This window comes from Typopeltis vanoorti, chromosome 7 (genome assembly GCF_054136105.1).
Source record: "Typopeltis vanoorti isolate ZY-2024b chromosome 7, IOZ_Tvanoo_1.0, whole genome shotgun sequence".
Classification (NCBI taxonomy): Eukaryota; Metazoa; Arthropoda; class Arachnida; order Uropygi; family Thelyphonidae; genus Typopeltis; species Typopeltis vanoorti.
Window position 1 is genome coordinate 98,335,186 of NC_143555.1, and position 25,619 is coordinate 98,360,804.

At 36.3% G+C, this 25,619-nt stretch overlaps 1 protein-coding gene across 1 annotated transcript in view; it reads right to left on the reverse strand.

Annotated features, from left to right (window-relative positions):
* LOC150104894 (xylosyl- and glucuronyltransferase LARGE1-like) overlaps positions 1–25,619 on the reverse strand; it is a 413,744-nt gene that overhangs the window by 112,081 nt on the left and 276,044 nt on the right. The window contains exons 11-12 of the mRNA XM_090396042.1: positions 16,414–16,443; positions 10,865–11,023 (exon numbers count right to left, since the gene is read on the reverse strand). Coding sequence (XP_090252168.1) covers positions 10,865–11,023; positions 16,414–16,443 — 189 coding nt within the window. The remainder of the gene's footprint in view (positions 1–10,864; positions 11,024–16,413; positions 16,444–25,619) is intronic.

Sequence of the window (25,619 nt, forward strand, 5' to 3'; positions counted from 1 at the left end):
GAAAACCCAGCAACCAAATCTGTGCACAATAAATCCATATGAGATTTGATCAAGGCCTTATACAATGGAATCATAAACTCTCTATTTCTGCATGTCAGGGTTCTCCGCATCGTTGCCATTATTCGATGTGATGTCTTCACAACTTGTGCAATGTGGCCCCTGAATTTCAGGTCCTTGTCCACCATCACTCCTAGATCTCTCATCTCCTCTACTTCTGTTAATGTTTCCCCACCGAGTGTATACTTGGCATCCCATCGTTGCTTACCAAATCTCAAAACCTTACACTTGACAACATTGAACTGATAGTTCCACTTACCTGCCCATTCATGCAATCCATTAAAGTCCTCTTGTAAAGCATTAACATCAGCCTGACTGTGCATTGCTCTCTCCATCATCTGCAAACAGCTAAATATCACTAGTTAAACCCAACCCAATATCATTAACATACAAATTGAACAACAATGGCCCCAAAACTGATCCCTGTGGTACACCACTGGTGACCTTTCTCTTTCGAGATACTGCACCCCCCATATACAACTTTCTGATACCTATCTGACAGCCAGTCACTGATCCAACACAGAAGTCTGTTATCCAATCCCATCTCCTTAATTTAATTAAGAGCTTGTTATGTGGCAGTCTATCAAAAGCCTTTGCAAAATCCAAGTACACCACTGTATATGCATCTCCTCTGTCCAAGGTATTTGTCACCTTGTTATGGTACATAAGTAAGTTAGTGAAACATGATCTCCCCTTAACAAACCCATGCTGATAACCACAGAGAATACTGCTGTTATCAACCCATTTCTGTATCCTACTTCTCACCAATCTCTCCAGGACCTTCACCACAACTCCAGATATACAGACCGGTCTATATATCTATATATAATTTGAAGCTAGAGTCTTATTACCGCCTTTATGCAGTGGAACAATTTTACCCTCCTTCCACTCCCTTGGAACCTGTGCCGTTGCAAAACTCTTGTTAAACAGGGATGCCAATGCTACTGCCAGTTCCCAGGAACATTCTTTTATTTCATCAAACCCTATCACCTTATTAATATCAAGGTTATTTATTTCATCAAATACCTCCTGCTAACTCACAATTAAGCTATCCTTTCCTACGTCCTCTACACTTAAGTTCCTCATGATTCCGCCCAGATCAGGGTGAGACATACTTATAAATTGATCACTGAATATTTCAACAATGTCTTCTGCAGCAGTTACCATTCTACTACTTTCATCCCTTAACTTCATCTTTCCATGATCATTCTTCCTTCTACTTGCCACATATCTATAAAACTCTCTAGGGTTTTTCTTAGCCTGATTTGCTCATACTCTACTTTTGTTTTCCTTACTAAGTGAGTAACTCTCCTGGCTTGTTCTTTATATTCTTCACGTGACTGATTACCATTATTCATATTGTACTTCCTTCAAAGGACTTTCTTTTGCAGTGGAACATCACAAACGTATCCCAAAAGCGTTTTGGCCTTTGGGATACATTCGTACATTGATGCTGTTATGTATTTCATTGTAAGTTCCCATGCAGCATTTATATCCTTACTGCTCAACTTCTTGTTCCATGTTATAGCTCCAAGTTGTCTCCAAAGCTTGTCATAATCACCAGCCTTATAATTCCACATATATCCTTTCCTTGCAAAAGCCTGCATAAGACTAGCCACAACACAGTTGATTACTTCATGATCACGTTCACCAACTGGAGGAAAATGTGAAACCCCTCAAATAATTACATCCTCTGAAGAAATGATGAGATCTAGAACTCTTGATCCTCACATGCCTTTTTTACATGCTGCCTGAGATAGTTATCTCTCAAGAACTCGAGAAATTCACTTTCCTTATTCCCAAATGCTATCTCTTCATTCCAATCTATACCGCCATAATTAAAATCACCCATAATAATTACCCTTCCTTTGTTCACTAATCCAAGTTGTTTATACATTTCTTCATCACCACCTTCCACATTCCCAGGCCTATAGCAACATCCAACTAAATATGTCTTCCTCTCAACCTCCACCTAACACCACACTGCCTCATAACCATTACCACTATTTCCCTCTTTCATGTCTACCTTATGTGGACTTAATTCCCCTACTATCATCAGCAACACTCCCTCCCTTCCTGCCCTTCATATCCTCATGAAAAATACTGTACCCTTCCATTTCTATTCCCGTTACGATATCATCTTCATTCAACTATGTTTCACTTATTCCAATGATTTGGGGGCGAATAAACTCAATCACTGAAACCATTTCATATCCTTTATTTCTGATACGTCTGGCATTTTTAAACAAACACAACAGTTCATTTTTAGGTCTATAGACAGTCCTATCCAAGCCATATGTTGGTTGTGATTTCCCTACTACACCTGCCATATACTGTCTATTCCCTTCCTCTGCAGCTTGTATACCAACTTATTATTATTATTATTATTATTATTATTATTATTCCCGATACCTCCAAGGAGTCCAAAGACTCATTGTGGGAGGACATCTACAACTGTCTCTGCACCTAACCTCTACTACGAATCATCTCCATCAACGCCATCTGCCGCCCACTTCCAACACCACCACAACTAGTAATTTCTGTCTGTAAATTGCGTGTGTTCTGAAGGGCCGATTTGTATGTATGCGAGATGAAAAACCCGAGTTTCTGGGAGAAAAACCCTGCTACCTCCATAACTTATCATGTGATAATCTATCAAATGTTTTTACAAAGTCTAAGAATATCACTGTATATGATTCTCCCTTATCTAACACACACCTTATCATAAAATGCAAGTAAATTACTGAAACAGAAATGCCATGTCCATCAACCCAATTCTGTATTCTATTCGTTACCAATTTCTCCAACACCTTGATCATAACTGCAATTATAAAGACTGGCCTATAGTTGGAGACTTCTGTCTTAGAACCATGCTTGTGGAGTGGTACTATTTTGTCTTCTTTCCACTCCTTAGGAACCCTACCCACTGCAAGACTTTCATTAAATAACCAGGTCAAGGGCATAACTAACTGTGGTGCACATTCCTTAAGCATACCTGGTGATATGTCATTCATTCCCATAGCTTTATTCACATCTAACCCAACCAACACCTGATACACCTATGTTTCTTTCACTTCCAATTCTTCTATATATTGTACCGGATCATTTCCACCAGTATGATATATGCTGATTCGTTCAATAATTTCACTATATCTTTTGCAGCTGTTAGTCTGCTGCCATGAGTATCCACCAATGTTAGTCTGCCATAATTATTCTTCCTCTTGCTTGCTATGTAGCAGAATAATTCCCTTGAGTTAACCTTGGCCTGACCAGCCAATCTCCTCTCATACTGCACCTTTTCTTTCTTTACCATGCTCTTTGCCTTTCTAGCCTGCACCGTATACTCTTCATGTATCTTGTACCCCCTCCATAACATTTTCTTTTCCAGGACAGCTTGCTTGATTTCGCTGTACATCCATTTCATTCCCACTCTGTTTGCTCGCTTAACCCCTTGGTATGCAGTCATACATTGCTTTTGTATGGAAACTCATAAGGCAGATACTGCCTTATGAGTTTCCATGCATTGTCATCTTTTCTGCTCAGCTCATCTACCCAACACACCAATGCTAACTGACTACAGAGCTTCCTATAATCACCTGTTTTATACTTCCACATGTATCCTTTTTTGGTGGTGACCTTTTCTTGTTTCATCACGTTCCAAACAAGTACCTCATGATCACTCTCACCAACTGGCAGCAGTGTCAACACCTCATTAACAACTACATCTTCTGAAGTTATAGCCAATTCCAAAACATTAAAGCCTCTAGCTGCTTAAGATACTTATCTCTCAGAAATTCCACAAACTCGCTCTCCTTGTTCCCATACACTATCTCCTCCTTCCAGTCTATATTCCTGTAATTCAAGCCTCCCATCAGGATCACCTTCTTTTTATATGCCCAACTAATTTGCCTAAACATTTCACAATCAGTATTCTCTGCATTCCTGGCCTATAACAGCATCCTATCAGATATACTAACCTGTTCATTTCAACTTCGCACCACACAGATTCAAAATCTGTGCATGCACGACCAACTTCCACACTTTGCGGACACAATGCCTCTGCAATCATTAAAAGCACTCCCCCTCCTCTTTTTGCATCTCTATCCTTCCGGAAAATTATATAACCTTCTAATTCTATTCCTGACATCATATCCTCCTTAGACAACTAAGTTTCACTTATTCCAATTACGTTTGGGCATACCGTCTCAATCAGTGTCACAAACTCAGCTCTATTGTTTCAAATACTCCTTACATTCGTGTATAAACATAACAATCGCTTGTGTTTGAGGCCATCCTACCAGCACCAACTGATATTCTGAATATTCTGAAGTACATAACTTATGCATAATCGTTGTCCAGCAAACAAAGACCAGCCTTGCTTACCATACCATTGACACCAGACACAGAGTTCTTTGGAATCAAACCAAGATTCTTTACTCCAGTAGATTTAAATTAGATTTTTTTTTTTTTAAACTTTACAACAATTGCAATTACTTCCCATCTGTTCAGAATTTTTTATTTATTTATTTTTTTGCATTAATGTATAAGTTAATGCATAACCTTGCATTTGAATTATAAAAGCAAACTATTGTTTTCTTTTGAACTCTAATAGTGCATTCTCATGTTAGCTCAGCCGTGACTGAGACACTTGCAATTAGATACATGCCGCACAATTCATATCTTGTGATTCGTGTTATGAAAATTATGTTTACAGTACACAAGGTTAAAAACAAAATAAAGCATAATATGCTCAACTTTTGATGCATTCAACTAATTTTTACAGAAGTACAATTATTCAATAGCGTTCTTTGAATCATGCTCATTTGCCACAGACATCCTGATAATTCTGGTGGAAAACAGAAATAATTAAAATCAAAAATTTAACTTGGGACAATTTCCAATTCAATGCATTTAAATAATGCACAAATAAGTATTAGGATAGGACAATTACCAAAGTGTGCTAAGCCTAATGCTTATTTGTCGAGATGTACATGGCACTTTGCAGCAATTTTCATTCTTAACACGTTAACAGAATTGTCCTAAATTCTGACAGAAATTTAGGACAATTGTTTTTAGGTAGGTACTGTGTTTGGTAGTATAACAAATGGTTCTGCTTGAGTCTATGCAGCATAGTTTCTGTGGAAGGGGACGTGTTTCATTAGGTAGTGCTGTTATTATCATCCGTTGTCTCTAATTGCACTATTTCTTGACAAATATATTACACAAACTGCAAATCTCTCTCTCTCTCTCTGTACCTTATTAAGTGATACAATAAAACTACTTGTTTTTCTTGCATCTACAGTATTGTAGAGATTGGGGAGAGTATGTTGTTCACTATATATACGGACAGCTGCTTCCAGTCTTAGGACAGTATGCACGTGAGGAGTAAACATTTAACTATTTCTAACAGAAAATGAATCCTTCTATATTCTACAAGAAACCCAGCAACCTAAACATATGCGGGAAATCCACATATGTGATATTGGAAGATCTCAAAAATTCAGTTTTTTTCAATATAAAGGTTGTGAGTTTTCTCTTTCAAATGAATGGAATCAAGTAAGTAACATGGCAGTACCATGTTACTTACTTGATATGGAAGGCACATATTCATGAGCCTTCATGAGTACAGTAGAGAAGATGAGCTCCTTTTACCAGTTGATGTGGAAAATCTATCTGCAGTGTACTCTGTATTCTTTCTTTTAGTGCTGCATGGTGATCAGCATTCATTTTAGAAATTATGGACTTTACAACCATGTTATAAATAACTATTTTAATTTCTGGATGTTTCGACCTTCATATTAGGGTCATCATCTGGAGTATATACAAGGACAAGTGAGTTATATTTCACACAGTAAGCTAAAGAAACAATGATCTGATCACCAGTTATTCTACTGGCATGACCTCTAGTGAAAAAAAAAAAAGAAAAAAGAAAAAATACAGATAAAATTAAAAATTAATTAATTATTTAGAAACTACATCAAAGCTAAATTCTATTTAAGATAACATTAGAGAAACATTCTTTCATATAGATAGTTTTCTTACAGTAACAATGATGTCCTATTTTTAAGATGACAATTGTTATATTAGATTTAGGATTCTGGATTATCTACAGTCCTGTTTATTGTTAACTCTTAGGGAGAAAGGTTCCGTGGGTAGAATATGTGCCTTCCATATGCTTGGGATTTTTAGACCATCATTATTGTTCAGATTGGGGCGGTTGGTAAGAATCTCACAGGCTTTCCTAAATTTGCATTCATACCATCTTTTGGTGTGATGTAAACAACTGGTGCCTTTCCAGTCAATTCTATGTAAAGTGTTCAGGGCATGATCAGAAAGGCCAGCTTCACCATAATAAAAAAAATAAAAAAAATCAGCTGACGCCCTTTATATTCCCGTGTAGGGAGTAGGCAAGGCCGATTAGCCCTATCTAACTTTCTGGAGACTGAGTGAGCAGTTCAATCTCCACTGGCAGCCAATCAGAGATAGCTGGCCCAAGGCTATCACTAATTAAGTGGCATGCAGTGAAGAGAGACGGCTCAACAAGTGCCACCATCTCGTGGTCCCTAACCTAACACAATATATTTAATGTCTGAAATAATGTGGGTTCTACAGTCGATTTTCTTGAGTTTATGGGACGAAAAAACCCGAGTTTCCGGGAGAAAAAACTAACGATCGACTAACTCGGGAACCGGTCGAAAAAAGGCTTAGAAAAATTTCCTCTAGTCAATGACTAGATTCGAAACAAAGTCTTCCTTCATGTGGTCAAGCGCCGTGGTGCGGTCAAACGCTGTAGTGCAAACGCCACATCCACTGAACTACACAGGCTTCACCATATTTATTATATTTAATGTGTTGTTTATGTTCCTTTTGTCTGATAGAAATTGTGCGTCCTGTTTCCCCTATATATGGTAGATTACAGGTGCAGTAAATACAGTATACTCCAGGGTGGGCCAGCAGAGGCAGTGGATCTTTGGATGAGCTGAGTAAGCTTTTTAATTTTGCAGGAGGTTTAAAGGTGGCTTTGAGGTTGTATTTCTAGTATTCTGTTTATTTCATCTGATGTCCCTTTAATGTAAGGAATGGTTATAGTTTTATTGTAGTCTTTGTTTTTTTATTGAGGTCTTGTAGAGAATTTTAATAGTGTTTCAGCTGTAACCATTTTTTAGAAGAAAAGTATTGCTGATAACTTTAAATTCATCTTTCAGAACTTGTTCATTGGAGCAGATCTTCAAAGCCCTGTTTTTTAGAGTATTAATGACACCTAGTTTTTGTGTTTTTGATAGAATTTAACAAAATCTAATATTCAGAAAATAGATCAATCTGATTTGATAAAATATATTATTTTAATGGCAAAATAAAACTGTACCCATAATAGATATTGCCAAAAATGGCTAATTAACATGTTCAGTTGTTATAATAAATGATATCACCATAAAAGAATGACTGGTTGCTATGATTTTGATCATAAAAATAAGATATGAAAAGATCTGCAGGACTCTTATTTCTCATGGTAATTCTTCAATCAAAGTTTGTACAATCTTTAATACCACAAAATGACAGGAAAGAAAAAACCTTATCAACAATAAAGTTGAACAGTTATAAGCTATAATTGTTAGAGACTGTTGAAAAAGAAGACTGTTCCAATGAACAGAGAAAGAAAATAAAGTTGGTTTGATAAATTTGTGTTCAAGCTATAAATTGACAGGGATAATCTGGCACTTGGTTCAAATGTTTCAAAGAAAATTAGTACAGTTAAAATGACAATTACAATTCAGTAATAAAAATAGCACAATTACATTCAGATAAACAATGCCAGCAACAATAATGATAACTGAAGAAAAGAAACATGGTATAAACAGCATATGTGTAAAAAGAACTGAAGTGAATTTATAACTAAGCAGCCTAATAGCCTAGCAACCGCTAGAACATTGGTTCCCAACTGGAGGTATGTGCTGGGCCATTCAGGGGAACACGAAAATAATTAGTAATGGTGGAAAAATGAGTAAAGTAAACAAAATGCAAAACGTTAGTTATGGAACAATAAATGTTAAGTTTGAATCACCACTATTTTAAAAACAAGGGGTACGATTTATAGAAATGGGTTTAAAAGGGTACACAAATAGAAAAAGGTTGGGAACCATGGCTCTAGAAGAGGGATGTTCATTCCAATCTTCTTGCTTCTGTGGTCTGGCATTTCATATATTCATAATGGAAAATTTTTACCGCCATAAAAGTGGGGATCCTAAAGTGAGTAAGGATCTGCTGTACTACAATCACAAATATATACTGTCACAAACTGAGTTTATATTTATTTTTGGAATAAATGAAAGTGGTTCTAGTTCATTTTATAATCAATAGCAATAAAATTATTCTAATTAATTTTGGCAAAATATTTAAGACTTGCAAACAATTGTAATATTTGCTATCTATAACTCTTCTCTTGAAAATTAAGTCTTAATGTAAAACTCATTGTGTGCAAAATAACAGAAGAATGTATTCACAGAGCAATTAAGAAAATTTCATTTATGTTAACTGCCATATCTTAAATGCATATCACGATACACTTGTGTCCAAAACCAGAAATGAACACTATTTCTGAAGATTACAACCACAAATTCAGACAAATCAGCTTGTGGCAATTGTATAACTAACGATTTAGTGTAGAAAGTGGGTACAAATTCAAATTTTATAATGTAATGCAAAGGGGTCATGTGGTAAACATTCAAAAGGATAAAAGGCAAAGGCTGCACTTAGCGAATGGTGTTTTAAGGAAGCTCTTTTTGTGAAGGAATAAAGTTGCAAATTTAGATGTCTTGTAATATCTCAAAGATATCATCTAGATTTTACACAGGGAAGAATTATTGGAAAGCTTGAAGAAAGTTGCAGAATTACTGATAATGCCAGAAAGCTTGAAATCTCACATAGCAGTATAAATTAAAGATACCAAGAAATTATATACTTGGTTTAATCCTTTATCTGAGTGTAAGCAAATAAAGTTTGTGCCAGAAGTATTTTCAGGACTGGGGCAACTCGTGGTAAAGGTAGTATGACTTCACATCACTTGCCTTAGTATCCTATAATGCAAAGCACATCTCCTTGCAGACATGTATACCGCTATGCATTATGGGAAGGGTCACTACCCAGACTGGTTTTAACCTTTATTGAGGTCTCCTCAGTGGGAGCCAAATCCAAAGGTGATAGTTGCTCTAGTCCTGAAAATACTTCAGGCACAAACTTTGTTTGCTTACACTTGGATAAAGGATTACCTCTGGATCTGGCTCCCACTGAAGAGACCTCAATAAAGGTCAAAACCGGTCTGGGTAGTGACCCTTCCCATAATACATAGCATTATACATGTCTGCAAGGAAATGTGCTTTGCATTATGGGATACTAAGGCAAGTGATGTGAAGTCATACCACCTTTACCACGAGTTGCCCAAGTCCTGAAAATACTTCAGGTGCAAACTTTGTTTGCTTACACTTGGATAACGGATTAAACCAGGTATATAATTTCTCAGTATCTTTAATTTATAGTATAACCAAGTGAAAAAACTTCCATCAACTCACATAACATTGTATCCAGGCTCTGGGAAGCGTTTCAAACCAATGCAATGTGTTCCAGACATTTTCTAAAAGATCGACATCACTCTACCATAGAGCATGAAGACAGATTTTTGGATATAACAGCAAAACGTAATCTTGCAGGTCAGCTCCATTCAAGCTCAGGTACATGGATATTTCGACAAATTGGGGCAAGACAAGGCATTAACAAGTAGGCCTATATGCCCCAAGGCCTGTAGTCTTTGTACCTTTATCTGCAGCTCATTGTAGAGCACATTTTCAAGTGGTGTAATATCCATAATAATTGGACAAGACAATAATGGGCCAACGTACTCTTTACAGATGAGGGTTGTTTTAGTCTTTCCTCTGATTCTAGATGATGCTTTATCTGGAGTGAAAATGGTACTGCTTACCATCACAAGAAAGTTTTTGAGAGAGATAGATGCAGCAGTGCTGGAGTCATGGTGTAAGGAAGCATTATGCTCAATGGACACACCGAACTGCAAGTGCTGGAAAAAGGGACTATGACTGGTGAACAATATTGCAATGAAGTTCAACATCATGTTCAGTTGTTCCATAGTGCTCTAGGCAAAGAATTCATTTTTATGGATGACAATGGCACACCACGTGGTATACAAACAGTGAAGATACTTCTGGAGACATAGGATATGAATCGAATCGAGTGGCCAGCACACTCCCCAGAACACATCTGAGATGCGCTGTTGCTCAAATTCCCCCCCTCCAGAAAACAAACAACGCCTTATCCTTGCTCTGAAGGAGGAGTGGACCAGTTTGCCTCAAGATCTTCTGAATCACTTGGTGCTAGGAATGAGTTGCATTGCAATTTGGGGTGGACATATTCCATACTGAAATGTCTCTACATAGTTTTTGTAAACACTATATATTAATTCCTTAACTACTTTCTTAGGAAATTTGTAACTTTTGCCAAAAAAGATATTGCAATTTAATTTGTATGAAATTTATAATACATTGTTTGTGTGATATAATTTATTAATATGCTAGCAACAAATTTATGTCTACATTTGGCTGTACTCTTGAAAATTTTTTCATATACAGATAACGTTTTGGACACCAGTGTGTATTAATATACATTTAAGGTATGTCAGATCGAAACAAAATAGTGATGTATTTGTTCCTATCAGACCAATTAAAATTTATCAATATAAAATGACTGTATAGGTATTCCTAAAAAATATTAAACTTGAGAGTTTCACTATAATACTCACTGCTTCTTGGATGTGCATAACTTTACTGTTATTACAACCAATCAATTCTCTCCGAAGCAAGTTGCCATCATATTCCAAAAATGTAAGATAAAGATTGCGAAAAAATTCCACGTGCTTATTTTTTACCTTTAACTTTTTGGGGGAATTCCAGTGAATAACCTTAAGAGTAAAATTAATAATACAGTATAAACACAGTATTTAAAACAGAGAGAAAAATTTATATATATAAAAAAAGTACAATGCTATAGAGTTCTATAAATATTTAAATAACACATACTTTACCTAAATTGTTTGTAGAATTTAATTGTCATACTCGAAACTGCTTCTATATTATTTGATGGCAACTGGCCCAGTCTGGATATTCTTATAAGCATACTTATCTTTCAAAAAAAACTTACCTTTTGCAGCTGAAAGATAAGTTCTTTCTGAAAGTATTTAGAGATTTGTATTATTATATTTATGAGTGTTTTATTAACTGTAAGTAGTATGCTTAATTTTTTAATTTTCAAAGGTTTTATTTTTATTTCATTATATGCTGTATTGTGAGTCATGACACTGATGCACAAAACAATGGTGAACAATTTTAACATACGTAATTTTGTTCACTGTTGCACATGCAAAATGTATGCACTTTGCAGAGCGAGAGATTTATGGAAAAATAACAAAACCGGAGAACATGTTTGTCGCTGTGAAGGAATTCCAGAAGTGTGGATAGAGTAAGAAGAATGACATTGGTGAGTTGAAAGATGAAATGCATGATAATACAATTGTTGAGGTTGGTGTTACAAGTAGTATGAGTATGAATGAAGTGGTGGAAAATGAAGAGAATGACCAGATGGTAATGGAAATGATAGCACACTTACTTGGAGTTTGAGGAACAAAACAGGAGATTGAGTGGTTGGAGAAACGATTGACGGATGGTATGACACAGAAGCAAAAGAAGGGGGGGGGGATGAATGGGGAGAGAATGCTGAGTATGAAAGAGTGAAAGCATGAGAATAAGGATCAGATTATGTATGGTGGGTCATTGATAAGAAGAGCGCTCAAGGAGAGTATGACAAAATCATTTTCCTGGTGCCAAAATTATTTATGTTAGTGATGTTAGTGATGATATAAAGATGGAGAGAGTAAAGGTGAAAGATTTTTATTTTGGCTGGTAAAAAGGATTTAGCAGGTGACTAGTGTGGTATTCAATCCTAGCGAGACAAAGATTATGGTTCTCAAAGGAAATACAAACAGGGAAGTTCCTGAGAAACAAGTGTACATTAATGGAGAAAGAATTGAGGAAGGCAGCAAGTTTGAGTACTTGGGATCCATTATTAATGTGAAGAATTGCTGTTCAGAAGATATCAGAAGAAGATTAGGAATGGTTAAAACAGCAGTCAGAGACTTTGCAGAGCGAGAGAAATGGAAAAATAACAAAACCGGAGAATGTGTTTGTTACTATGAAGGAATGCCAGAAGTGTGAATGAGTAAGAAGAATGACATTATCGAGTTGAAAGATGAAATGCTGATGATGATTTTCCGACAGCGACTTATGAATGTGAGACTTGGAACCTAAAGAAGTCAGATAAGAAAAGAATAGCTGTTTTTGAGATGTGGTTACAGAAGGCTGTTGAGGATATTATATACCGAAAGGCATACAAATGAATGGGTATTAGAAAAGATCAGTAGAACTTTAAGGCTCCTTAAGGATATTGACAGAAGAAAGTTATTATAATATTTTGGGCACATTGAAAGGATGGAAGAAGGACTTTTCAGAACAGTAATAGAAGGTAAAGTTCCTGGAAAAAGAGGAAGGGGTAGACAGTCAATGAGATGAATGGATGGCGTGTGTGGAGCGACTGATCTTCAGAGAGTTGAAGCCTCTAGAAAAGCACACAACAGGACTACATGGTGAAGTCTGGTGTGGAACATGGTGAGGAGAAATGATCACAGGGAGAGAAGGAAATGGAATTTATACACCTGCTGAGATAGAATTACCTAAAACAGCATGTGAGGAAAGGGACAGGAGGTTTAAGAATGCTGGATCTGATCACAGCATCAGAAAACTTAACAGTAACCAATTTAGCTATGCTGCCTCCACTTGGCAAAACTGATCATGTAGTCTTAACCTGGGAGATTGCCTGACATGCAGAATTTTCTGTTACAAAGAGGGATATGTGAAATTACAGCTGATTATGATAAGCTGAGAGGTCAGCTTTCAGCAGTGTCATGGCATAAGAATTTAGAAAGGGGGTCAAGGGGTGTTTGAAAAAAAGCAGTATCTGAATGTGTACCTAAAGTAGAAGGATAAATCAGGTAGGAGTTAGATGGATGAATATCTCTATTAAGCAGGAGTTGCAGACAAGAAAAAGTTTTGGAGGATTATAAAGAAAAAGGTGATCAGCATGCCCAAATTAAACAGTATGGTCAGCTCATCTGACCATACTGTTTAATTTAAGCCTCAGTACAGGGAAAGAACAAATGGAGTGAAAAGAGCACAAAATAGTCCCACTACATAAAGGAGGTTCCAAGACAAAAGTAGTGAATCCAGCAACTCAGGAGTGGTGGTTAAGAAATCAGAGAAATTAATGAAAGACAGAATTTACGATTGGGTGGGGAGGAATATGATACTCTTTAAGGGACAATGTGGTTTTGTGAAGGATAGGTCTTGCCTTAGTAATTTGCTTACTTTTTATAATGAAGTGATATTAGAGTTGGATAAGGGAAATCGCTACTCAGTGATATTACTAGATTTCTCAATAGCATTTGACAAGATTCCACATAAAACTCTATTGCATAAATTGGAGCAAATGAGGATGGACATGAATCTGGTGATTTAGATTAGAGAATGCTAATAGACTATATCAAAAAGTAGTTTATTGAGAGTTAAGTCAAGTAGAAGGCAGGTTCAGTGGTTAATGACAGAGCTCAATACTTTGTCCTTTGTTGTTTAATTTGTACATCAATGATATAGGAAATGATTTAACAGGAAATATTCAGTTGCTTGCTGATGATGCTAAACTGACAAGGGTGATGGTAAATGAAGGTGATACAGAAATCCTGCAGGAAAACTACAGTCGGCCAGCAATATGGGCAAAGAAAAATGGTTACCAGTTTAATGTGGTCAAGTGTAAAGTAATGTACAAGATGTGTACTACAGTGACGGAACCGGAACTGAACTACAGAAAACTGATAAGGCCAAGGATTTGGGGGATTGTGGATAGAAAATCTAGAGGGCATATTGTAAAAATAGTGAAAACAGCATATCAGGTTATATGGTTGTTGAAGAACACACTGACAAGCAGGGATAGAGAAGTTATTGTGCCACATTGTGCACATTAGTCCAGATGTGGCCTTATATAATCTGGACAAGAAGTTGTAGAAGGTATCCAGAGGCAAGACAAAGACTATTGCAGGTCTATGGAATGAATGCACCCTATGAGAATAGACTGATAGTCTATGGGCTTCAAAAACTAACTGATATGCCAAAAATGGAGACATGATAGAATCATATAAGTTATTAAAGGGGATTTATATAATTGACAATAAAGCCTTTTTCTCTCCCCCCCCTCCCCAGTGCATGGCAGGAGGGGAGAAAACTGTTGGGAAGAATGTATCAGAGCACAGAGATAGTGTTTGATATGTTTTGGAACTGAACTCACATTTCAGTAAATTCAGTTCTGCTAAACTCACTGAATGGTGTCAGAGTTCAGAAGAATGCAACTATGAAAAAACCTGTAGAAAAAGAACAAAGCAGAAATAGAACATTGGTGAAAGAAAAGTCAGCAATTAATGAAATCACCCACTCACTTCTGGCAGTATTAACCTTTCTACCGGCCGTGGTGGATGAAATAGTGAGATCAAATTGCACTTCTTATCCATGTTATTCAATAGGTGCTACAGAATCATATCCAGATTTAGCTGGACATCTATAGACGTCATGGCCGGTTTAGGTGTTAAGCAAATTTAGAGAGAAGTTTTGGTGCACCACCACCACCATATACATGAGAATAATATTCTAAAGTAATGCAGATTTGAGATTTATACAGCAGTAGTTTTATACAGGTGAGAAATAACGTCCACAGCAGAAAAGCATACCTAGTTTTTTTTTGGATGCAGAAAAAGTGTAAGGTCAATCCAAAAAGAGATATTGATCTTGTGTGGAGATAATTATCAAAGGAGGAGAAGTGAAGTGTAGTCTTTTTTTGTGTGTGTGAAATAAGGCAGGATCATGGAGCCTCCATTAATGGAGCACTATCTACTCAACCAACAAGGCTGGCAAGAGAAACATTTTATATTTTGTAAGGAAAGGATGAAATGTAATGCAGGAAGTAGATAAAATATAGTATTTAGAGGTGATGACAGAAAATGAACTGAAATTAAGAGAATACATTGCAAGAACAAAATAGAGGACACTGACAAGAAGAGACACTGTTCCATTTTACTGGGTTGCACATTGATCAGACAATACTTTTACTGCACATAGGGTTGGTTACCTGGTTTTTGAAATTAACAGGAGACTGAATAAGAGCAAATGCAGAGAGATGTGACTAAGATGATATTAGGAATCCGAAATGTTGGTTAGGAGGACGGACTGAATTGAATGTCATCTGTAGAGCCTAACAGATAGGAGAAGAAAACAAGCATGATGTAAGTTAGCAACTGATTTTTGCCAGATTAATATTAAAGATTAATACATAAAGTGGATGATGAAGAGAACAAAAGATTGTCTTCGTCACCTACTCTTCAAAATACTGTACAAGGAAGAGATACAAGGAAATTAGTATTTTAGCTTCAAGAGTGTTGTATGAACAGAATACATTGTACAAGTGCACAAAGTGCAAGTATGGTGACTAAGTTTTGTGTGGTACAACTAACAGCTTATTAGGATATCCTACAATGAGTCATATAACTTAATGGAGGTCTAATGATAATAATAATGTTCATTGGTAAGTGGTCTGATTGGTCTGATGCTTATTATTATAAGCATCAGACTTCTATGGAGTCTAAAGGCTAGTTAGGTGAGGTCATACACAACAAAGTTCATCACACCATAAACCCATTCAACATTTTTGCACTCACCACACTCTCAGGCAATGCATTCCACTCATCAGCCACTCTCCATGCAAAGAACCTGCTCATCACCCTTCCTTATACAGTTACTAGGGATGGCCTCTTGTTTTACCTCTGACCCCCTTCATTCTATGAAAAATCTCTTCCACATTAACCTGCTAAGAATCCTTTATCAACTTAAGTCTTAATCGTATCCCCCCCCCTTCTATTTTCACAATTTGAGCAATGTGACTCCTAAACTTCAGATTCTTGTCCACTACCATTTCCAAAACTCTCCTCCTCCATTTTCAAAATTTCTGTACCCACAATAAGTCTCTGACTCCATGGAGGTCAGATAATAATAATAATAATAATTTTATACTTTGCATCCCATCCTTGTCTACCAAATTTAAAAAATTCAGACTTTGCCACATTGAGATAGTGGTGGTACTCCTCATTTATTTTATTTATAACAGCAATAAATTTGACTGATTTCATGGAAATGTCCTTACCTTTAAATCTTGAACTTCAGTATAGCAAAGCTGAAAAAAATAAAAAATAATGTCTCAATATTGCACTTCAGTGAATAAAATAAGTCAGCATATTTTAAAGATTTAAAATTTTAATATTGTATGATTAATATATTATACAAAATCAAAACTAGGATGCTGAATGAAAGCAGCAGTAGATCATTATATTCAGGATACAACTGAAATAAAATCAGGTGGAGAAAACTGCCATGCAATTTATTAAAAAAATTGAGACCACACTTATTTAGACATCCAATTTAAATAAACAATATTTCCAATGAAATAACTACAGAAAAATAAGCGGCCATAAATTATATTAAGAGACCACCATCCTACTTGCTGGAAGCCTGAAGTGGCTTAGAAAATGCCAAAGAATCCAGTGCACGGATTCTGGATATCTAACCACACTAGGTACTAATGTGGCTCCTACCCATGAAAGATTAATTTGGCATAGACTTGGTAATGTGGAAGGTGGTGAGAAAGAAATATGTAAGAAATCAGTCTAGCTAATAAGAAAAAATTGATTATTATTATTATTATCTGAAACCTCCAGGGAGTCAAGGACTCATCGAGGGAGGCTATAAATCATTCAAACCAGCTGTCATACCTTCCCTTAAATTCATTTACACTAGATGCACTCACTACCCCTAAGGGCAAATAATTCCACTCACTCATTACTCTCTGTGAGAAATACCTAGCTCTTACCCCTTTCTTGACTGTGAACAAACTTAACTTCCATGGATGCCCCCATGTTCTCTCCCCACCTTCCATATAACGAAAAATTTCATCAGTTGAAATGCTATAACACCCATTCAAAAGTTTAGAGACCTCTATCATATCACCCCCCCCTCTTTCTCCTGTTAACCAGAGTCTGCAATCCACATACTCGCAATCTGTGCTCATGACCTAAATCCCATAATCCGGATATAATCTTTGTAACTCTTCTTTGCACCCTTTCCATAGCTTCTTTATCCCCTTGGAACTCGGGAGACCAAATCTGCACACAATAATCCAGGTGTGGTCTTATTATTATTATTACGGGCAACTCCAGGGAGTCCTTAGACTCATCAAGGGAGGCCCTAAAAATCATGTCCACACAGCTATATGACATTCTCACAGTATCTATCATACCTTGCCTTGAACTCACTCGTCGTCATAGCACCCACAACAGACCCTGGCAGCTTATTCCACTCATTTACCACTCTAAAAGTAAAGAACCCAGCTCTAACACCCCTGCTAACCACACTCTTGCCCAGCTTCCATAGGTGTCCCCTAGTTCTTCCACCACCAGTCCTGATCTCAAAAATATCCTCTGAATTAATCCTATAGAAACTCTTTAGCAATTTGAATGTCTCAATCATATCTCCCCTTTTCCACCTATCAACTAATTTCTGCAACCCACAAATCTTCAACCTGTTCTCATAAGGTTCATTCCATAGACCTGCTATCATCTTGGTCACTCGCCTCTGGATCCTCTCCACCTCCTCCCCATCAAGAAGAAACCTAGGTGACCAAATCTGGGCACAGTAGTCGAGATGAGGTCTTATCAAGGCTTGGTACAGAGGTACAATAACTTGCTTGTCTCTGCTCATCAAAGTATTTATCAAAGCCTTATAAAGAGGGAAAATTACTTCCTTATCCTTACATGTCAAATATATGGTAATATAGATTGCATATAGATAATAAATTATGGTATATAGATTGGAATGAAGAGAAGACAGCATGAAGCAAAGAGAATGAATTTCTTGAGATTTTGAGAAATAACTACCTTAGGCAGTACATAACAGAGGGTACAAAGGGAACAAGAGTCTTGGATGTGATTATCTCATCAGAAGACATTATTGTAAATGAGGTGTTAAATCTCCCTCTAGTTGGTGAAAGCGACCATGAAGTGATTACTTGGGTGGTGGCCAGTTGCGTGAGGATTTCTGTGAGAATGGAATATGTGGAACTATAAAGCTGGTGATTATGAAAATCTCAGGAGATAGCTTGCAATTATATCAAGGAATGAAGAAATAGATGGAAACAAGATCAGTGCAGCTTGAAACCTGTTCACATACTGTTTGGCAGAAGCAATGTCTGAATGATTTCCAAAGATTAAGAGGTCAAATAAGGTGGATATGAAATGGATGAATAAAGAGTGAAGCATGCAGTTTGGAAGAAGGAATTATAGGGGCAGCATAAGATGAGTGGTGGTGGTAATAGTCAGTTGCATGAGCAGTACAAAGAGCAAGCAAGAGAGATGCCTCACTAGACATCATCTGCTATGTATAGCAAGGTGGGAGATGAATGTCATCATCCAGTGTGAGACCACCGCCCCCACTTATTGGAGATCTGAAGTGGCTTGAAAAACTTCCATGTTTCTAGCAGAGTTTCCAGATTATGTAAAAAAAATAAATAAATAAATGATAAAGATATATATAAAATTGATAATAACAAAAAAATATCCATAGCCACAGTACAAAATGTACTGTAGGTTTGCATATAACCTTTTGTGGGTGGGAGCAACATAAAATAAAAAAAAAAGTGGGGAGGAAGGAGGAGTACTGATGATGAGTAAGCAGGTAGTATATGAGGAATTGAGTAAGCTTGATGTTAATAAGATGAATTAAATATGCCAAGAAATTATATTCTTGGTTTAATCCTTTATCCAAGTGCAAGCAAACAGAGTTTGCACATGAAGTAACTTTACAATTGGACAACTTGTACATAGAGGCTAATGACTTCACATCACTTGCCTTTCCCATAATGCAAAGCACATATCCTTATGGACATGTATAATGCTATGCATTACGGTAAGGATCACTACCCAGACCAGTTTTGACCTTTATTGAGGTCTCATCAGTGGGCATCTCATCATCATCTGGGTCTCATCACCAGACCCAGAAGTGATACCAAGGTTGAAGTAATGCAGCAGTCATATTTCCATATATACAATTTAGCCAAAAGGTGTCACACCTTATTACTAAAATGTTCTGGATTAGAGACAGATGTTGAAAGTTTTTCCAATAGTTATACTATAAATTAAAGATGCCAAAAAATTATATTCTTGGTTTAATCCTTTATCCAAGTGTAAGCAAACAAAGTTTGCGTGTAAAGTAACCTCATGATTGGGCAACTCGTATATAGAGGCTAATGACTTCACACCACTGTTGATGTTAATAAAGACTTGATGGTATCACCGCATGTCTTGAGGAAATGCTCCTGTGAGTAAATTTACTTCTTTAGAGTAAGTCTTAGATTTGTCTGGGTTCCAAAGGAATGAAAAAAGGGAAAAATTGTTCTGCTTCATAAAAGGGATGATAAGACTAAGGCTTCAAATTATAAATCAATCTATTTGTCTGGAGTTGTAGTGAAGGTGTTAAAGAGACTAATGAGTACCAAGATACAGAATTAGGTTGACAACATTTTCTTTGATCGACAGCATGGGTTTACTAAAGGAAGATTGTGCTTTAGCAATCTACAAGGTGACAGGTGCATTGGACAAAGGGGATGTGTAACTGTGGTATATTTCGATTTTGCTAAAGCTTTTGATAGCGTGCCACATGACAAGACAATAATTAAACTGGAACAGTTGGAGTTGGATAGCAGATTAGTGCATTGGATTGGAAAGTTGTGTATTGGAGAGCGATATCCCAGAAGTCACCAGTGCCTTGCTCCAAGGTTTATTTGGGGTTTGGGGGTGACTGTTGTTTAATTTGCATGTAAATGATATTGGGAAAAGCTTGAATGGTGATATACAGTTGTTTGCAGATGATGCAAAGTTGGGAAAAAACTATGAGCAGAATGGATGTTGTAGCCTCACAACTAGACTTGAATAGACTTTGTGAATGAGTAAATGAATTGGGCTACCAGTTCAATGAAACAAAGTGTAATTTTTTTAAAGTTTGGAAAGATGTCTCCAATAATACACTGCATCCAAACGGGATGCAGAGTATTATTGGAGATATCTTAGAAGGTGGAGGAGATGAGGGCTCTGGAGGATGTTGGTGGATAGGGACTGAAATTTCAGGAACATTTTGCTAAAAATGCAAGGACAGCACAGTGAATTATTATGGCAATGATGTGGAGAACAGTGACATGCAGGTGTAAGGATGTTATGATTCCATTGTATAAGACTTTGATCAGACTGTGTGTGTGTGTGTGTGCGTGCGTGCGTGCGTGTGCGTGTGTGTGTGTGTGTGTGTGAAAAGTTTTTTACCTTGGGTATAATATATGTTAAAGATACCAAGTAATTTTATATAACTTTGGTTTTAATCCTTTTTCCTAAGTAAGCAAACAGACAAGTAAGTCAAGTTTGCACCTGAACGTGGTTCAAGACTTATGGTGGTGGTGCAACACCAAGGCAACTCATGGTAAAGGTGGATTAAGTTCTGATCACTTTCCTTAGTATTTCCCATAAATGTAAAACACATCTCCTGGGAGATGTATGATGCTATACATTATGGGTGGAGGTCACTACCCAGACCAGTTTCAACCTTTATTAAGGTCTCATCAGTGAGTAGGCAGATCCTGAAATGCCAAGGTTTAAGTAATACAGAGCTTATCAATTTTACCTATGCAAGTTGCCACAAGGTGCTTTGACCTTATTAATTAAGAATCTCTGGAAGAGAGAAAGATGTGAAAAGATGTGAAAAGTTTTTTACCTTGGGTATAATATATGTTAAAGATACCAAGTCTTTAACCTCATTTCTTGTTGCATTGATGTGAGTTTTTTAACATTTTAGGAAACTCACTGAATTTCCTGACAAAAAAATTGTAGTCTAAAGAAATTTGATGTAGGCCATTTTTGTGTGCTGCCACAGTTCTTGATGTGTCAGCTGTATGTGCTGCTATTCCTTATTTGTGTTTTCTTTTTTTCTTTATGTCCTTCAGGCATTTTGAATGCATCTCTACTGACTGGCCCATCTATCCCACATAGTATATTCCACAAGAATAAGTGATTCTTGTATGCTCTTCATTTTTTTTTTTTTTTTAATGTTGAATGGAGAGGTATGGGAGGTAGAAGGAGACTTGAGACCTTGTTTAGCAGAGAAAAAAGTCCTTATTTTAAATATCTTACATTAAATTTCAATGAAACTTGTTTCTCTCTCTGTGTGTGGGGTGGGCAATCCAGATAATGATTTTTAAATAAACATTGAAACACTGGGATATTAATTACTCCAAAATGACAGTAATCACTATAGTAAATTTTACTACAACATGTAACCATGTTGTAGATCATTAACATTGAAAGAATCCAGAAAGCACAATCTAGAGACCAAAAATAGAACATTTCATGCCACTTCAGGCCTCAAATAAGCAATGTGATGGTAATACACACGATAACAAAAAAAAAATCAATTTTATATACATCCATAACACAGTGCTATTCAAACCAATTCTGTTGACTGGAGAGCAATGAAATCTGCTCAGTCAACCACACCAGCAGGTATTTAGCTGAAGCAGCCAGAATTTTTGTTACTCCATTTTTCTTTTTAATCTCTTTTGCAATATCGAATTATTCCTTTTCTGATAATCTTTTCTTCATTTGGTCACTTCCTATTTAAAAATTGCTTGTATATCAGAAATTCACCATATATGTCTATATAAAAATATGTCTATATTTTTGATCAATCTGAAGATATCACTATCAACCATAACCATAACTGAAAGTCTTTTCTAGTTCTGTTTGTCTACTCAGCATGTGAATTTATGCATATTTTTATGTTGGAACATAGTTTGTAATAAACAGTTCATGTCTGAATAGCTGTTGTTGTTGCTTGGAATTATAGCCAAAGCAACTAAAGTTACAAGGTCAGTTTGCTAATTGCATATGTTCGTCTAGTTGGTTTGCCTGTTTTGCGAGATGAAAAAACCTGAGTTTCCAGAAAGGGGAAACCGACTACCCCATATGAGACCAACTAACTCAAATTCAGTTAAAAAAAAAAAAAAAAAAACTTACTAAAGATTCTTCATGCCCTACACAGGATTCAAACAGGCCTTTCCAATCAAAGTGCATTGTCAATTCTGATTGAATGTTCTGAGCAGCAATCTAGTAGGGGCTAGTAATTATTATTAGTCCTGCCTTTTCTCTACATTTTCCCAAACATTTCTAGGGTAATATTAATGGATTGATGCTTTATATACTCTGCTGTTTAACTCATCATTAAGAACTAGCTTTTCCTTTATATCAGTTGATATCACTAATGACTTGAATAATTACTCTGTTTCTTTCCTACAAGAAAATCCTTCCCTTGGACTATAAGCTTCATTGTCTAATTTTCCATTTTTAAGTTCTCCCCATCATTCTATTTATAACTGTCTTATTCAAGACAATTATCTTCTTTGTGTTACATAATATAACTTCTTCATTTCTTTAATCTTAGTACCTATATAGGTATATACCTATATTGCAAACAAAACTTCATCAAATGGGGCTACCTCACTGAACCAGATAATTGTGAGTGTGGGACAACCCAGTCCATGGAACACCTTCTTTCCTGTCCCCCTTCTTCAATCACCTTGCACAAAAGAGGACCTTATCCTGAGCAGAAAGAGCAGTTGATTGCGCAAGATACTGGAGGAACATCTGCCCATATTTATTGTATATAACTTATGTATAGTTTCCTTTTTCTTCATATTTTACTTACTAGTCCCTGTGTAATTCACCTACCAAATTTAACCTTTTCTCGTTTATTATTATTATTATTATTCCTGACACCTCCAAGGAGTCTGAGGACTCATCGCAGGAGGACACCTACAACTGTCTCAACCACTACACCGAACCTCTACTACGAATCATCTCCCTCAATGCCATCTACCGCCCACCTCCACCGCCACCACAACTAGTATTTTTTGTCATTAAATTGCATGTGTTCTGAAGGGCCAATTTGTCTGTATGCAGGATGAAAAACCCTCATTTGTAATGTATTCTAATTTTGTTGTAAATAATGTTGTACCACTTGTGTTTGAATACTAAATAAATAAGTACCTATATAAAACATTTTATACTTAATTTATATAGAAAGAACTCGTCTGTTTCATTCTTCTTGGTTTCAGTAACACCAATTATGTCATCATAGTATTTCTGGTATAGTGGATGCTCACTAACCATCATTACTTAGGACCATAAAACATCATAGTTAAGCAAATTTCACAAATGGTGAACAGTGGGACCATTTTTTTAACACCTTAAGTTATGTTGCTATTATAATGATACAGATATGGTGATATAATGATATAGTGCTTAAATGCCCCTATAGCACATCTGGAACAATGATGAAATATTGCACCCTTTGATTGGAAAGGAACCAAGTTTGATTTTCATTGTAATGAGAGGAGGAACCCTTATATGGGCTTTATTCAACTGAAGAGAAGTTAGTCAATCTTATATGGAAGTAGCAGGATTCACCCCCCCACCCCAGAAACTCTGGTTTTTCATTTCCCAATTTCAAATCAGTCAGAAAACACAGAATTTAAAGACAAAAAATTCTGTTGTGGGCATTTGGCATTGCATGTAGATGGTGAATAGTGTGCAGTAGAGTAGGCTGCATGGAGGCAGGGCCGTGCCAACCCGAGGGTGCAAGGGGTACACCGCACCCGGGCGGCATTTTATGTAGCTAATATCTAATTTGGATTATACAATGCAGTATTGGGGGAAGGGGGGCGATAAAAGTTTGCACCCGGGTGGCAAATATCCTTGGCGTGCCCCTGCATGGAGATATCATTAATAATATAATAATAAATATGAAAAAAAGAAAGATGTTCACTTTTCCTTTTTCAAGAAATATTAAAATAAAATATGTATATTTTAATAAAAAAAGCTTTTCTTTAAAGCTTTAAAAAAGCTTTTCTTTAAATTTAAAGAAAAATATTCCTTGGACACCTGCTCAAAAAACAAAATAAATAATTAAAAACATCCATTGTGCTTGAAATTATTGTAAATATAACAAATTTGAATAAAAAAAAAAATCTGGAATGCAAAACAGCCATGTTTGCCTAAAATCTTGTTTGGTGATATTCATAAATTTTAGATGTCCTAGTTTTCCTTTGTTTCATTAATACATTTTTGTAGGTGCATCATAACTAATAAACAATTTGCCAATTTATAAAATTATAGTAATTCGTTAAAAGTCCATTTTTACAACAAAAGCTGTTGTAAAAACTTCAAATGTTTTGAAGTTAGATAAATTTATGGCCTGGTTGGCCAAGTGGTTAGCATATCTGCTCTCCATCCAAAAGCTGCGGGTTCGAATCCCGCAGTGGGCATGGTTGTTTGTGATTTTCTGTGAAAATATGTGGTGGGCGGTAGATGGCATTGGTGTAGATGATAATAGTAGTTGCAGTTTGTTGTAGTTGGTGGACTGAGGGTGGAGACAGAGAGCTGTAGAGTAGGTGCCCTCCCTCGATAAGTTTCTGGACTCCATGGAGGTGTCACATAACAATAATAATAATGTGTACATCTGTATATATTATTGAGTATGACAGATACAAAGAGATACAAGAATGTTTTCTTTTCTTGTATCTCTTTTTCATTATGCACCTGCACAATGTATCTTGCTATATGGCTTAAGGTAAATTACAAAACTGAAGATGTTCATTAGCAAATTAACCATTAAATAGACTGAATTAAATAAAATTTATTAACACAGCAAAAATCTCTGAGTAACTGAAACTTTAGTATATAAATATACAACAAAAAACTGATCAAAATTTAGTGCAAAAATATACTAAATGTACATTCTATTTAATGTATATTCTGTACCATATCCTATAGTGCAGTTGAAAGAACAATGGGGCACTTTTTACCCTTCAACTGGAAAAGACAAATTCAATTCACATTATGATAAGAGGAATCTTACATGAGCTCAACTGAAGGCAAGTTATTGGAAGTTTTTTTTTTTAAATAGGTGAGACACCTTTTGGCAACTTGTATAGGTAAATATGACTTCTCCATTACTTCTACCTTAGTATCACCACCTCTGGGTCTGGCTCCCACTGACAAGACCTCAATAAAGGTCGAAACTGGTCTGGGTTTGCAATTAGTATCTCCCATAATGCAAAGCACATCTCCTTACAATTCCGTAAAGGAGATGTGCTTTGCATTATGGGAGATACTAAGACAAGTGATAAGAGCTTAGTCCACCTTTACCACGAGTTGCCTCAGTCCTGAAGATACTTCATGTGCAAACTTTGTTTGCTTACAC